At 39.1% G+C, this 14,546-nt stretch overlaps 3 protein-coding genes across 8 annotated transcripts; 1 reads left to right on the forward strand and 2 right to left on the reverse strand.

Annotated features, from left to right (window-relative positions):
• The first annotated feature begins 3,740 nt into the window (after positions 1–3,740).
• On the forward strand, positions 3,741–8,465 carry LOC113698297 (folate transporter 1, chloroplastic). Of its 5 annotated transcripts, none has more exons than XM_027218073.2 (12): positions 3,741–3,888; positions 3,988–4,271; positions 4,403–4,479; positions 4,871–4,947; positions 5,334–5,424; positions 5,564–5,654; positions 5,908–5,981; positions 6,156–6,260; positions 7,129–7,200; positions 7,330–7,350; positions 7,560–7,627; positions 7,948–8,287. In XM_027218073.2, the coding sequence occupies exons 2-12, from the start codon at positions 4,151–4,153 to the stop codon at positions 8,081–8,083; spliced, it is 933 nt and encodes a 310-aa protein (XP_027073874.1). In that variant the 5' UTR covers positions 3,741–3,888; positions 3,988–4,150; the 3' UTR covers positions 8,084–8,287. The 5 variants fall into 5 exon arrangements, with proteins under 5 accessions (XP_027073874.1, XP_071913560.1, XP_027073875.1 ...); XM_072057459.1 differs by having other exon boundaries at positions 3,747–3,888; positions 4,088–4,271; XM_027218074.2 differs by lacking the exon at positions 3,741–3,888 and having other exon boundaries at positions 3,895–4,271; positions 6,159–6,260; positions 7,948–8,465.
• Positions 8,466–8,573: 108 nt separating this feature from the next.
• LOC113698296 (epoxide hydrolase 1) lies at positions 8,574–10,601 on the reverse strand. Of its 2 annotated transcripts, XM_072057457.1 has the most exons (5): positions 9,868–10,601; positions 9,590–9,772; positions 9,408–9,510; positions 9,269–9,299; positions 8,574–9,035 (listed from the first exon to the last, which is right to left on the reverse strand). In XM_072057457.1, exons 1-5 carry the CDS (start codon positions 10,159–10,161, stop codon positions 8,789–8,791), a joined length of 858 nt encoding a protein of 285 aa, XP_071913558.1. In that variant the 5' UTR covers positions 10,162–10,601; the 3' UTR covers positions 8,574–8,788. The 2 variants fall into 2 exon arrangements, with proteins under 2 accessions (XP_071913558.1, XP_027073873.1); XM_027218072.2 differs by having other exon boundaries at positions 9,269–9,510.
• A 131-nt stretch (positions 10,602–10,732) lies between these two features.
• Positions 10,733–13,609, reverse strand: LOC113697764 (probable ubiquitin-conjugating enzyme E2 16). Its single transcript, XM_027217347.2, has 6 exons — positions 13,425–13,609; positions 13,169–13,272; positions 12,775–12,877; positions 12,587–12,650; positions 11,214–11,302; positions 10,733–11,114 (listed from the first exon to the last, which is right to left on the reverse strand). The coding sequence occupies exons 1-6, from the start codon at positions 13,452–13,454 to the stop codon at positions 11,019–11,021; spliced, it is 486 nt and encodes a 161-aa protein (XP_027073148.1). The 5' UTR covers positions 13,455–13,609; the 3' UTR covers positions 10,733–11,018.
• Positions 13,610–14,546: the final 937 nt, after the last annotated feature.

Genomic DNA, 14,546 nt, shown 5'->3' on the forward strand with positions numbered 1-14,546 from the left:
TCTATTCGGGACAGGAGTACTTTTATCATTATAAGAACAGAAGGTTCTAAGCTCTCAAGTAGTTGAGAATTTTTGGATCTTGACTAAGACAATGACTAGTTATCTTCAGCTATTAAATTAAATGTATAGATTGGTTTGCATTGATTCTATGCCTTCTTTAAGCTGGCAACCGAATACTGTGACTGCTGCATCAAGATATCCGACTTCTGGAGGATGAAAGATATTGTGGTAACCTTTTAGTTTTAGGCGTTGGACCGTCTTTACTTTCCCTAATGGTATGAAAAACAGTTAATCACAAGTCACAAGCTGAGAAGCACCCTTGGTCTTCTCGCGTTGCTATTGTCCTTCAGTAAGTGGTGGAGACCTGAGCTTTCAATGCTGGTGGTGCGGCGTTTTCTGGCCCGACGACTCTGCTTCATTCCATCCATCCCTAGTCCAGTTTTCACTTGCAAAATGCATAAAAGCAAGAAAGAAAAAGTTGCCACGGAAATATAATAAAAGATGTGATGTGTTGAAAGAAGCACATTTATAATATTAACAATATTATTTCGGCATTTAATAATATTAACAATAATAAATTTCTTCTTATTCTTTATTTTGACAAAACGCACGCGAGTACTCCGTGAAGGAAGTCGAGCAGCACGCTAATCTTTGAACGAAGGGAACATAATAATAAAACTTTCACCATCAATCAGAGAGTATAAAAGGAAGAATTATCAGTAGGCTAAAACATAGTTGTCAAAATTGCGATCCGGATCGTACGATCCTACGATCTGGATAACCAAAATCGTTCCGGATCGTATTCAGAATCGCAAATCATAACCAAAATCGATCCGGATCGTATTCAGAGTCGCAAATCATATTAATCTCTGTATTTTTTTTTTTTTCGGAAACGATAGATGATATTTCATAGAAATTTGAGACTTTACAATATTTGAGCAACGGCTCGACTAACTGTACCAAGTGTACCATGACACTTAAGGAGGAACAAAGGTTCTCTCCTCATCCATACATATGCTTAGAGCATAAAGACTAATCTGATTACATAAATTCATATTACTAATATCCCTTACAACAAAGGAGCACACTTGAAATAGCTTAGCTAATGCTAGAATATCTTCCACCAGCGTGACCATATTTGGATGATCTCCTGTCCCATTTTTTAGTAAGGAGGTAAGCCTTTTGTTGGCAGTGACAACTTTGATCCTTGGCCATCTCAGCTGACTTGCTTTTATAAGAGCCAATCTTACTCCTATGGCTTCATCTTGGATAGTCTCTGATGAGCTCCTGTCTACTAGCGCCCACTCCACTATGCTTCGTCCACCTTCCTGCTGAGCCACCATTCCTATTCCTAACTTATGACCCTCCCCTTCCTTATTTGTCACAACCTGGACTTCTGTTATTCCATTAACCTCCAATCCTTCCTCCTCCAGACTTGAATTAGCTGCCTCTGTTTCTGGTGTGCTTCTGTCTTCCTTTCCACTACTAGCCTCCTCAAACTCCAGCCACTCTGAGTTAGCCTTATGAACTACTCTTACTCCTTCTCTTTCCTTCCCTTCGAATTCCAGCTCATTCCTGTCTTTCCATAGTTGCCAGAGAATGTTTGCCGTCAGAGCTATGTGCTGCTTTCCTTCTCTCCTAGCCTTGGCTTGTACTAAAGTTGCCCACCATTGTTTGAAGCATCCTGTTAGATTCTGGATTCCATCCCATTGCACAGGAGCTAACTTCCAAACCTGTTGAGCCTGAGTGCAGTGAAACAAAATGTGTTCAACTGTTTCCACCTTATCCCCACATCTTAGACAAAATGGTGATCCTTGTCTTGTTCTTCTGAATATTGTCTCCCTGGCTGTTAGAGTATTGGTTATACACCTCTATATGAACAGTTTTATCTTATGTTTGATGTTCAGCCCCCATAAAGACTTCCACATCTGTGTGTTAGAATCATCAAAGCTAGAGCCGGATTCCCCTCTTACAGCCAGTTCCTTGCTTTTTTCTTCCTTTAGCAGCACTTGATAACAAGACTTAACTGAGTACTCCCCTTGTTGACTATGGATCCAAAAGTGCCTGTCACCCACTCTTGACAAACTGATAGGAACCTTCAGAATGTTCTCAGCATCTTCTTTATTAAATGCTCTGAATATTTTATTTCTGTTCCACCTGAAGTTGGTAATCAGCTCATCTACTGTGCCTTCCTCCCAATCGTTTGGTTTCCTTGTGGTAGGTACCCCATTAGGACTATTTGGGATCCATTGGTCTTTCCAGATCTTGATACTCTTTCCTGATCCAACTCTCTTCAGTGTTCCTTTCTTCACTACATCCCTCGCAGACATAATGCTTTGCCAGAACCAGGAAGAATATTTGGGGCATTCACCTTGTAATATGGATGTCTTGGGGTAATATTTAGCTTTGAGCATTCTGCTTACGAGCAGGTTTGGGTTTCTTAGGAGTCTCCAAATCTGTTTTCCCAATAATGCTATGTTGAAACACTGCAGATTTCTAAACCCCAGTCCTCCATCCAATTTTGCCTTCATCATTTTTGTCCATGAACACCAGTGCACCTTAGCTTTCCCTTCTGAGTCCCCCCACCAGTATTTAGCCATCAACCCTGTAATTTCCTTACACAACTTAGTTGGTAGTTTGAAGCAAGACATAGTGTAGGTTGGCATTGCCATAATGACAGCCTTTAACATAACCTCCTTTCCTGCTGCACTTAAGAATTTATTCTTCCAGCTGCTTAGTTTAGCTTTGATACTGTCCTTTATGAATCCAAAAATCTGGCTTTTTGTTCTTGTAATCACCATGGGGAGGCCTAGATATTTGCCTTGATTCACTACCCTTACCCCTGCAAGAGGCCTACATGTCTCCTCCTTGTCCCTCTCCTTAGTATTCTTACTGAAACAAATGGAAGATTTTTCCAAATTAATCACCTGCCCAGATCCTCTCTCATACTGCTCCAGTATTTCCTTCAACTTCCTTGCTTCTTCCCTTACAGCTTTACAGAAGATTAATGTGTCATCTGCAAAGAATAGGTGGGTAATGGCTGGTCCATATTTGCTGATCTGAAGTCCACTTAACAGCCCTTGACCTGCTGCTTTCCTTAGTAAATTAGATAGTCCTTCTGAACACAGCAAGAAGAGGTAAGGTGACAAGGGGTCACCTTGTCTGATCCCTCTAGATGGCATCACATATCCCTTGATTTCCCCATTGATATTGAAAGAATAAGAGACTGAATTGATACAGCTCATTATCCATTCCACCCACACCTGGTTGAACCCCATCTTCTCCATCACAGCTTTCAGATATCCCCATTCAACCCTATCATAAGCCTTGGACATGTCTATTTTTAAAGCAGTAAATCCGTCCTTGCCTTGTCTCTTGTTTTTAAGGAAATGAAGGCATTCGTGTGATATAATAATGTTGTCCAATATCTGCCTGTTGGGGATAAACGCAGATTGATTTTTGCAGATGCAAAGGTCAAGAACTGGTTTGAGTCTGTTAGCTAGAATCTTGGAGATGACTTTGTATAGAACGTTACAAAGACTGATGGGTAGCAGGATCGCCTAAAATCGTAGTAGGATCGGTAGGATCGTACGATCCTACAATTTTTTTGTAACTTTGTGAAACACGAAACTCCATTTTGCAAGTAAATGAAAATATTTGTGATATATTTGTAATTTATCAAAAAATTTTAACCTTTAATTACAATTAAGAGCTTTTGATAGGATCACGATCCTGTGTGAAACTAAAATCGATCCCACGTAGTACCCAATTTTACAAACCTTGGCTAAAACTAAACCCCAACAAAAGAGAGAAGCCGCCTCAAAAGAGAATTGAAAATGTCGTCCAAGGCAAGCAACCAAAGTATATAAATTCTCAGTAGCGTCTTTGGTTAGTTTCCCTCCTCTACTGTTACTTCCCAGGTTCAGATTGTATGGTGGCGGAATCCATCATTTATTGATTGCTTGCCATTCTCTTCTCTTCTTATAGGATAGGAATAGACTTGAGCTTCCACGATTTGTGGCTTCCGTATCGTTCTCCGTAATATTTGGGCGTCTTATTCTCTCTTTCTTGCTTGATCAATGAAAAGAAATGATAGGAAAAACGCTGTCGTAGCAGAACCAAGAATACTGACGGAGCTTTAATAGCAGAGATGTCGGCGTGGCGGTCGGTGGTGGACTGGCAATGGGAGAACGCCACCGCCGGCGCTCTCGCCGGTCTCGCCACCGTCACTTTCTCTCATCCCCTTGACGTAGTCCGTACCAGATTCCAAGGTTACCTCCCGCCCTTCCTTCCTTCCTTCCTGGCCCCATTCTCTCTAGTCTCGTACGTATATGCATTAACTCGAAAAGGAAAAGGAAATAAAATCATCATGACGATTAGTTTTTGTTTATTTTCCAAATAGTGCACGACGGGCGAATCTCCAACCTCCCGAGCTACAAGAATACTCCTCACGCTCTCTTCACCATTGCTCGCTCCGAGGTTTGTTTCTTTTTTCAGCATCGCTTCTTCTTTTTAGATACCTTCGCTTCAGGATTCCAGGTAGATGAGGGGTTGATGGTAACTCATGTAGCAAGTCCTTTTGCTGACATTACTTTTTTATATGAATTTTGAATCAGCTCTTCTTCCTTTTAAAGATTTGAGCTTACAGAAACGTGAAAGTTTACTCTTTTTTTTTTAAAAAAAATTGACATTGATGTTATCAATGCTCTTGTAACTGGTCAACTTGCAATACGACTTGCTTTTGGTGATTATATACAAATTTGATTTTCTCCTTCTTCTTCTTCTTCTTTTGGCAGTATTTCAAATTTTTATTTTTTCCCCTCTTATTGGCTATAGCTCTGGTATCTAATTTCTACGCTTTCTGCCTCAGGGTCTCAGAGGGCTTTATGCAGGCTTTTACCCTGCTGTTCTTGGGTCAACTTTTTCATGGGGTTTGTATTTCTTCTTGTAAGTTTTACTTCTCGGGTCTTTGCTAATATCTTGTAATACACAACAAGACTATTGAGTCTAGTTCACTTGGATAAAGTAATATATTATTTTTTCAAGTTGAAGATGAATGCACCCAATCATTCACCTTTTTCTAGTGTATGTTTGCTAGTGTATCATGTTTGGCATTTTCTCCATACTTTTAGTTTCTTCCAGCATCATCTGTTCCTTTTCTGATAAAAGAAAATAAGTATAATAACAATAACTTGTGCAGCAATTGAAGGTTATTGCACTTGGACTTTTTCTCTAATTCCATTTCCCGGTTGAATGAGTCTCCAGCTATAAGCTTTGTTTTCCAATTTGGAGATAATTTTCCTGCCTATTCGACATGATATTCTTTTATGCAGCTATAGCAAGGCCAAGCAGAGATATCTAGAAAATAGGCCAGAGCTGAGCCCAGGCCTGCATCTAGCTTCAGCTGCTGAAGCGGGAGCTTTGGTTAGTACTGTACTTAAATGGAATTCTGACTGTTTTAATTGCTGCTTGTGCCAATTTTATTGTGTATAATGCAGTTCCAAAATTGAAATTTGGACATCTATTTCAACCTGTAACAAAAGTGAGGTTGTGCCTATCTCAGGTTTCTTTGTGCACAAATCCTGTTTGGTTAGTAAAAACAAGACTTCAACTACAGACTCCTCAACAAGTCCGTCCATACTCTGGCTTTCATGGTATGCTCAGCTCTTTCATGGTATTAGATTTTAATTCATTTGCCTCTGATTTACTATTAGGAATAATTTAAAGTATTCTAATCAGTTTTGGTAAAGGGACTACTATCTATTTCCCGTGATATTTGCATACATATCTAATTCAAAATTTTGAACAGCTGTATCTGTCTACATTTCCTTTTCAGCATGTTTATGAACATTATTCTTGCTTTCTGCTGTGACCAATCTGAGGTTCATGTTTTCCTTCTGATTGTAGATGCTTTAAGGACGATTCTAAAAGAAGAAGGGTGGAAAGCACTTTATAAGGGGCTGGTGCCTGGCCTTTTTCTTGTTAGCCCATCTCTTCTCTCTCTCTCTCTCTTTCTCTCTCTCTCTTTCTCTCTCTCTCACACACACACACACACAAAATGGCAGCTTTGTTCGGTTATTGAATTTATTGGTTTGACTGGCTTCCTTTCATTGTATACTCATGTAAACAACTGACTGGTCCTGGTTTTGCTTCAGCAGGTTACACATGGAGCTATTCAATTCACTGCATATGAGGAACTTCGTAAAGCTTTCATTCAACTCAAGTCTGAAGGAGGTGAAGGCTCCACTGATGACTCATTGGTGAGTCTTCAGCATATATACCTGTCTGTAAATTGTTATGGGGCGAACCTTTAGGCCTGTTCTCTTTGGTTTAAAATAAGCTAATTTTAGCTTTTTTTGAGCAAAACTAAAAGCTGCATTTGGGCATCCTTATTTGCTTTAAACTAGTGCTTTATGCTTTCCTTAGGCTTAAAAATTCTGATTATGAGAAGCAGGTGTTTTGTTTTATGAGAAAGCCTTGCAGGACTTCACCTGATAAGTTTTGTGTATCTGTTTGATAAACCGAATTCGCTGCTGCTTGTGTGCATTTGGGACATTTGTCTTCTGTAAAAGTCATATCGCTCTTTCTTATCTTTAATACATCCTTTCTGCCCCTAGTTTAAAAGATACAAGTGTGTTGTCAGTGTAAGGATTTAGAGTAAACTCACTAGGACAGAACATGAGAAGTCATAAGTTAGTTTTAGCTTTTTACACATCTTATGACTGCACTACATTTTTTTCAGTGTTGGCTTTTTAGGTATCTTATGAATGCCCTACATTTTTTTCATTTTAATGTTAAATTCTCCTGTAGTTGCATACTTGGCCACCTTTGGAAAGTTTCACCTCTCTTTGTTAAAAATTTGAAGGCGAGTTGATTTTGCTTCTTCTACATGTATAACTGTATTATGTTGGTACTTAATTCTCACTTTGCTGTTCTGTTTTAATTGTTAGTAAAAGTTTAAGATGAATTTTCCTATTTTTTGTTTCTCTTTTTGGCTTTGTAGTCCTATTTGGTCTCTTTCCATGTCTGCGTATCAAATTCCTCTGGCTTGGAAACGCAGAATAATTGCTGATTTGCTCTTCCTTCAGGATTTAGAAGTTTTAGCATTGTATTGTATTTTCTTGACAGGATTCAATTGATTATGCGGCATTAGGGGCTACTTCAAAACTGGCTGCCATTGTTTCAACGTACCCATTTCAGGTAGACAGCTGCACAAACCCTATCTAAAATTTGGTTATGTTGATGTATTTTTATTTTGGAAGCATGTTATATATACTTCTCACAGTATTATAATCGCTTTACTAAGACCTTGTTAACACTGTATTGCAGGTCATTCGATCTCGACTGCAGGTGAGGAACCTAAACATTCACTTGATCTTATCCATATCTTTCATATTCACTCACGAGATGAGGAGAGAGACTGTGCCACTAAGGATGATGCTCTGGGTGGCTTACTGAGAGGAAAAAAAAATGTTTAGATAGGGATATACATATGATCTTGTTTCTTCCTGTATTATGGTAGCTAATGGCCAATTTGATTTTTACTCTTCCTTCTGTAGCAACGGCCGAGTACAGATGGAATTCCAAGATACATGGACAGCTGGCATGTAATGAAACAAACAGCAAGGTGAAATCAAAATTTTCTCCCAGTCTTGTGGTGATCTTTCTCTCCCTCGTACACACACGCAAACGCACGTGCACACGCACAATCACAATCACAATCACAAACACATGGTCCTTGGCATGTTGAAAGTACTGTAGGACATTCTTTGCAAGACCTGGCTGAATGCAACAACGAGAATCATCTGTCAAGTTTGTGCAACAATCTTAGCCAATTTCTACTTTAACAATGGGAAAATTTTCATTACACTTTCTTCACCTTTAGCCTTCCTGTGGAAACTTTATTAGTTTACAATTTGTTTTACCTTCCCCGTTTTCTGTTCACAGGTATGAGGGTCTACGAGGGTTTTACAAGGGTATCACTGCAAATGTGCTAAAAAATGTTCCAGCTGCTTCGATAACATTTATTGTGTATGAGAATGTTCTAAACATGCTAAAACTGGCTAAATGGAAAGATCAATAGCTTAGCTAATTTTTGTAATCAAGAAATCTACATGTTAGTATCAAAACCTTCGGAAAAGAAAAGTTGTAGTTGAAAAATATGATATATGGTGTAGTACCCAATGCGACAGCAGAGAGGAGTGAACTATGAACAGTTGAGGCAAATGTCCTGTTCAATTGTCTGTCGGTTAAAATTGATTGAAAGTGTTACATCTCTAGTTTGTTACATTGTCCAACTTCTGATACTGTCTACCAAACACATTGTCTTGGGTTCTAGCCACGATTTGCACGCATCAAAGATGGAACTTGCAGACCAAGTTCGGGTTCCTTATCCATCAGAGTCTTGTATCTTTTACTTTGTGAAGTTATAGCAGTTAGATATTTGCCAGTTCTATGTTCAGAAATTTCAAAATCCGAATAGAGTATGTAATATACAATCTTTTTCAATGGTGGTGCATGGAGCAATTATTTTCAGAAATTTTTTTTTTAAAAAAAAAGCCATATACAATCTATTTCTACATTGGTACTTGGAATAATGTAATACATTCCAGTTACTTTTCCCTCACTGTGGGTTATTATTGAAAAACAAGATTCCACCGAAAAGGCTCCACGCTGATTGAGGTCTATCTGATTCAGTGTCTTCGCATTTGAACAACAAAATTTCGGCCAACGTTACAGCTTTCTGTAGACGGTAGAGTCTCTACAAAGCATGACGTATAAAGTCCCATTACTTGGCAGGAAATTTTCGGAGGAAGGATAGAATTTGTTCGGAAACCTCTTGAGCTCTCTCTTGTTGGATGAAATGATGGCCGTCTAGTATGACGACTTCATGGTTGGGTACTAGGCTCTTGAACACATTTCCTTCTATGTACTCCCTGGTGCCAGAATCAAATCCAATATCCTTGTTCCCCACAATTAGCTTTGCTGGAACTGTTATTTTAGACCCTTGCCACGGTGCAAGTAGCTCCCAATTCCTGTCATCACATGACGTTCACAACGGGATTAACAGGACCAGCTACATACTGATACCGGAGCATATAAACTCTTGCTATCTAACAAAATCGAGGTGAATTTCGTGTTCTTGCACATTATTACGCTACAAAAGATTGATCATGGCAACTTAATTGAGTGATAGGCTTGTCCAGTCTGGTTAGGGGTGTTTTCATTTGCTACAGTTGATTAGTGTTGGAACTGCGGTTAGACTTACAGGTCCATGGCTCGGTAGTAATTGAAAGCTCCTGTAAAACCAGACTCTAGGAACTTGTCAGCGATGACCTGAAGTTCATCTTCTGTAATCCAGCGCGGTAAGTAGGAAGGGGTTTCTAAATAATCAATAATCTCCATACCAGGAGGAGCTATCAGCTGATCGGTCTTGCTAATGAGATAGAATTTCTTCATCACCGTAAGATAATCATACCTCGCAAATGATTTTTCTGCTCTTCCAGGTTCCTACCATTTCGGATTGGCACTGATTTTATCAAATATGAAGATATTTGTAGCATAGCCAGGAAACAGAAATCAAGAATACCTGAAACTGGCAAACGTAGAAATTATCTCCAAACATCTGTTTGAATGAGTCGGTCGTTTTGATGGTTGAAAATCTTGGTGTGAATGGAACCGAGAGAGCAACTATACCTCTAACTCTATTTGGCCTGAGCAGGCTCAACTGCCAAGCAGCCGCAGCTCCCCAGTCTATCCCCACCACAAAGGCCTTGCCAACAAATAATCAAGTCGTAGTTTTACAAAACTACAGCTCAGAAAGTAAAGCTCAAAAAATCGTGCAAATTATCAAACAAAAGAATTTACCTGCTCTTGGCCAAAATGATCCAGAAGGCCGATGAGATCGCCAACTATGTGGAAAGCAGTGTAAGAAGAGGGGCTGAGGGGGGAGTCAGTGTCTCCATAGCCTCTCAAGTCAGGTGCAACTACGCGGTAACCGTGTTTTGCCAAGAAGTTGATTTGATGGCGCCAGGAATACCATATCTCAGGGAAGCCATGGAGGAGTAAAACAAGTGGCCCTGTTCCTTTTTCAGCTATGTGCATCCATATACCATTTGTCTTGATTCTCTGGTGATTGACATCCGCGATGACGCTCATCATTTTTACCTCACAAAACTTTCAAAATTGATTGCCTGCTATGATGATCGCTTTGTTTGATAATTTATTTTCTGGGTTATTTGGGATTAATCGTCATCAATTGACTATGGGCAAAGGCGTAAGCGAAGAGACTTAGTAGGCAAGGTCAAGAATATGCAGTCAGTGCTTTGGTGTCGAACATTGTTTGGCTGCTTGTCTCAAGCCAGGCATGCAAGGGTGTTCCGGTCAAATCCGGGTGAAGAGCTGATTGATGACCAAGAAAGAAGCTGCTTGAGTATGAACTATGAACTAACACCCTACCAAGGACAAATGATGTTTGAGTTTGAATATTGTCATGAAGGTGTACTCCATTTCATCAAATGTCTAGAAGTATACTCCAGATTTATTTCTCGAGGATTTACATCTATGCAACAGATTCATAGATTGATTTTCAGTACTCCCGACCAAGACTTGGCTACAATTCTATTGATCCTTTTTTTATAGCGACACCATGTACCACGAGGTCGAGAACAGGAGGACACTCGGACAAACTCCTCACTCTAACGAGAATTCAGATAGTATATAAGAAATTAAATGTCTTCGGAAAATTAATTTGGATTAGATGATGCAATCACCACAAACACAGCACAGATTGGAGTTCATGACACTGCACATTGTACTTCTAGCAGCGAGCACAAAATAGGAGTCCGCTCTTCATTTACAAATACCAGGAAAATAGTCAATTCACATTGAATTGTTCTTCGGCACTACTCCTGGTTGCCAATATTTAGCTTTACTTTTAAGCTGAATTCATCTACCAATGGAATAAGAGCTGATTTGCCTCCTTAAAACAGTTAATGACAGTGAAGAAATTATTATTTTTACACTTTGTCATCATGAAACCACCATCTTGTTTCCTTTGGAGATCTGCCATTTTTACAGTTTCTTACATAACGATCATTGTCTTCTGGTGGTTGCTGCACATACAGGCAACGAAGGATTAATATGCATCCGAGATTTGCAGGTGATTGAAAAATACCTAATCTAGAAGCCGTCAAGGACTAATAGAGGCATACCTTTACGGTTGAACTTGACAGCATTGATAGAATGCTGATACAGACAGAGCTAACAGTCATGGCAGGGGACCATGAGTCATACAGAATATCTGCATTGCACGAGGATATATAAGATATGATTTACTGATTTTCCGAAGGCCAGAGTCACAATGATAAGTATCTAACTGCATGGAAGGCATTACAAGCAAAGGCAATCAAGACGGTCTCACATTGGGCCTTCATTGCTTTCACCAATGTTAACGTCATACATTTTAGGACCAGCTGTGGAGCCAATATTCGCAAGTTGCAGGAGGCAAAAACATAGAGATGCCATTTCATTTAGTTTTGAAAATGTAATTCTCCTAAAAGTGAACTCAAAAATCTAAAATTCCTAATGAGTGTTCTAGTAAGTAAGGAACGAGGTACTCCCACTTCCTCTCTTAATCTGGGCTGAGGATCTCTGACCAGAAACTTAAAAATCCAAGCCATTATAGCTTCAAGCTTCTTGTCATTCACCTTGAGTAATCCAGAGATGTATTCACAGGAGAAGCTTTGATTCTCTCCATTCACAAGAAAAAAATCTTAGTTTTAATAGGAAGCCAAATAGCCAATCATATTCTTGTATCCCTATCAAGCAGAGAACAATATCGAGCTAGATGGGGACATGCAATTCCCACTAATGCTATCTCATACTCTTGTTACCCCTTCCTAAAAGAGCAATTTCTACAACATCCAGTGTCAACAATTGGTAATGCAGCTTGTCTGTAAAATGAAAATCCCAATAAATGCTGCATTTCTCAAACCTCATAAGAGGATAAAGAGTCTAAACCTTAACATGCAACGGTCCTCATAATATGCTTTTTGTTAGCACATGCTAAAAATTACAACAAACAACTTTAAGAAACTATAAAAACAAGGACTAAACGGCTTCAATCATATGAGGAATTTTTCCTTCTCTTAAGAGAGAAATAGAGAAACCTATTTTCAGGAAGATTGGAAAGACAAGTGAGGGTACAATTAATACATAGAAGATTTGAAGAAACGGCAATGTTCTCAAAGTAACTGCCATCTCAGTGCGTTCAAATAGTAGTGATTTTTGCACATAATAGAACTATCGCTGTCATTGCATGATGGTGACAATAAATTTAGTGGTGGCGTAACATATAACTCGCACAAATCTTTCCATTTCTTGAGATGCTAAACTTAATTAGACAAAAAGAGTTTTAACAGCAAATAGATTAGATCCCCTGTATTGACATCCGCAGAAAAGGCAAATAAGGACAAAGAACACCAACCTAACAATCAAAAGAGCAAAGAAATCTCTGCAGATTAACTGCATCCGGCAAACCTAAGTGGCAAAGATTTTTTATGAAATGTCATATGATTAAGCTTACCTAAACAAATGTGGCCATTGCTATAGATATGAGGGTGCAAAGGAGCCGGGCTCAAAAATATCACCTTGCATCAATCCCAAATTAAAAGAACAAATCAGAATGCCATTCAAAGAAACTTTTGCCAAAATTATACACAGTAACTCCAAAAATTAAAACAAAAAAGAAGAAATACTGTAAAAAGATCCAACCTGGGGCGCTTCCATAGGATAATGTTCTGGAAAATCTACTTGTAGCTGAAATGTTTCATTAGCATATAAAGTTCCAGGAGCTCCATGCACTTCAATGACCCACCTTTTTATCAAATCAACTTACTAAATCAATAGCTAATCACAATTATAAACAACTACAATGTTACAAAAAGCAGTAATTCATTCATTAAAAATCGATTTAGTATCAATAATTTCCCTGTACGAAATGAATAAATCCCGTATCATATCAACGTCCACCCACCGCCCTCCCCCCCCCCCCCCCCCCCCCCCAAATAAAAAAAAAAAAAAAGGGAATAAAACAATTGTTAGGAGCAAGAAGCAATTGGGCTAAAAAAAGTGAAAACTGATAAACAAGAAAGAAAAAGAAAACAACCTCTGAAGATTATCGGTGGGCTTGTGCTTAAAACCAGCAGGAGGATTGACCTGCCACTCCACCAGCTCCTTCTGCAACCGGTTGGTCGCTATTTTGCTTAACGCCTAATTCAACAATTACTATTGTCAAGATAATAATCTTTAAATGAATCTAAGAAAGAAAGCTCTACATCGGAAAAGAAAAGCTAAAATTTTGTACAGCGCAATTTCGTAAAATTATCCACAAATTCCATATAGAGAGACTGAGAGGAATAAACCTTGCGAGAGGCGGCGGAGGAGCCGGTCATGGCGTCGCAAGATCACCTGATACCTGGCTCGGATAGACAGTAAAAGGCCGACTATTGACGACGAGGAGGATGATTCTACGGAGGAGCACACAAGGAATATGGCCCTGCCGCTGCTAATTATAATAATAATAATACGTCCTGTCCCCATTCTTTCTTTTTTGCTTTTATTTCACCCCGTCTAATTTCTTCTCCAAATAATACTCCTCTACTAATTTCTTCCCCAAATAATATTTTATTATTGTCTTCGTATTGATTTTTCTACAACTGTCCTGGTACGGTATTTAAGGATTTTATTCTACAACTGTGCTAGTGGGATATTTTATAACAATTCTTATTACTGCTATAAGTTATACTAGTAACTAGTAGTACTAATTTTCTTGGTAAATATTGACCTCCTCTCCTGCTGCGGTTGATATAATAAATTCTAGTACTAAATTAATGTCGTCAACGGGAGCGTTTGAGGTGAACGAGATTTTATCACCCCATTGAGATCGCATCACCATCTTGATGCTTGTTATGATTTACCAGATGGTAGTAATACTAGTAATTAAAGAACAAGAATTGGTCCAAAATGGGCCCGGTTTGATGATGATCGAAGTGGGATGTCCCTACCCGAAAAAAAATATAGTACCCCCCCTTGAGAAAGTGGGATGTTGCCAATAGTTCCCAAAATCAGCAAAATTCATTTTCTGTCTTGAAAAATATATTACGTGTAAACCACCCAGTCTAAAACTAAAAAAGAAGTAGCACACAAAAAGTAATAGAAAGTTCCTATTCTTTTTAGTGTAGAAAGTTGACGGGAGCCCTTGACGTCTTCCCTTCAATCCAAGATGCCGGGCCGAGACAGGAAAACCCTTATTATCATTTTCCTGTCAATTATTATTGGTTTCTAAATCAAATACAACAGCTCATCTATATTACTATTATGAGGACGGTCATCTCGGCCCGATCGCTCTAAAGAAAGGACCGGGACTTCCTGTATTTACCGTCATCTCGGCCCGAAATTGTATCAACTCGGCTTCCCAGTGAAATGCCGAGTTCTCACGCGTCTTCAGTCATCTCAACTCATCACCTCACGAATACCTCAGTGTC

The sequence above is a fragment of the Coffea arabica genome, chromosome 7c, assembly GCF_036785885.1.
Source record: "Coffea arabica cultivar ET-39 chromosome 7c, Coffea Arabica ET-39 HiFi, whole genome shotgun sequence".
In the NCBI taxonomy this organism is placed as follows: Eukaryota; Viridiplantae; Streptophyta; class Magnoliopsida; order Gentianales; family Rubiaceae; genus Coffea; species Coffea arabica.

Excerpts from the sequence above, each read along its gene's own strand:
- LOC113698297 (XM_027218073.2), top strand. The coding sequence starts at position 4,151 with ATGTCGGCGTGGCGGTCGGTGGTGGACTGGCAATGGGAGAACGCCACC. Across the intron at positions 4,480-4,870 it reads TCACCATTGCTCGCTCCGAG|GGTCTCAGAGGGCTTTATGC; the intron begins GTTTGTTTCTTT and ends TTTCTGCCTCAG. Across the intron at positions 7,201-7,329 it reads TTTCAACGTACCCATTTCAG|GTCATTCGATCTCGACTGCA; the intron begins GTAGACAGCTGC and ends ACTGTATTGCAG.
- LOC113698296 (XM_027218072.2), bottom strand. The coding sequence starts at position 10,161 with ATGATGAGCGTCATCGCGGATGTCAATCACCAGAGAATCAAGACAAAT. Across the intron at positions 9,773-9,867 it reads ATCATTTTGGCCAAGAGCAG|GCCTTTGTGGTGGGGATAGA; the intron begins GTAAATTCTTTT and ends TTTGTTGGCAAG. Across the intron at positions 9,511-9,589 it reads TCTACGTTTGCCAGTTTCAG|GAACCTGGAAGAGCAGAAAA; the intron begins GTATTCTTGATT and ends CCGAAATGGTAG.
- LOC113697764 (XM_027217347.2), bottom strand. The coding sequence starts at position 13,454 with ATGACCGGCTCCTCCGCCGCCTCTCGCAAG. Across the intron at positions 12,878-13,168 it reads CCCACCGATAATCTTCAGAG|GTGGGTCATTGAAGTGCATG; the intron begins GTTGTTTTCTTT and ends TTTGATAAAAAG. Across the intron at positions 12,651-12,774 it reads ATCCTATGGAAGCGCCCCAG|GTGATATTTTTGAGCCCGGC; the intron begins GTTGGATCTTTT and ends GATTGATGCAAG.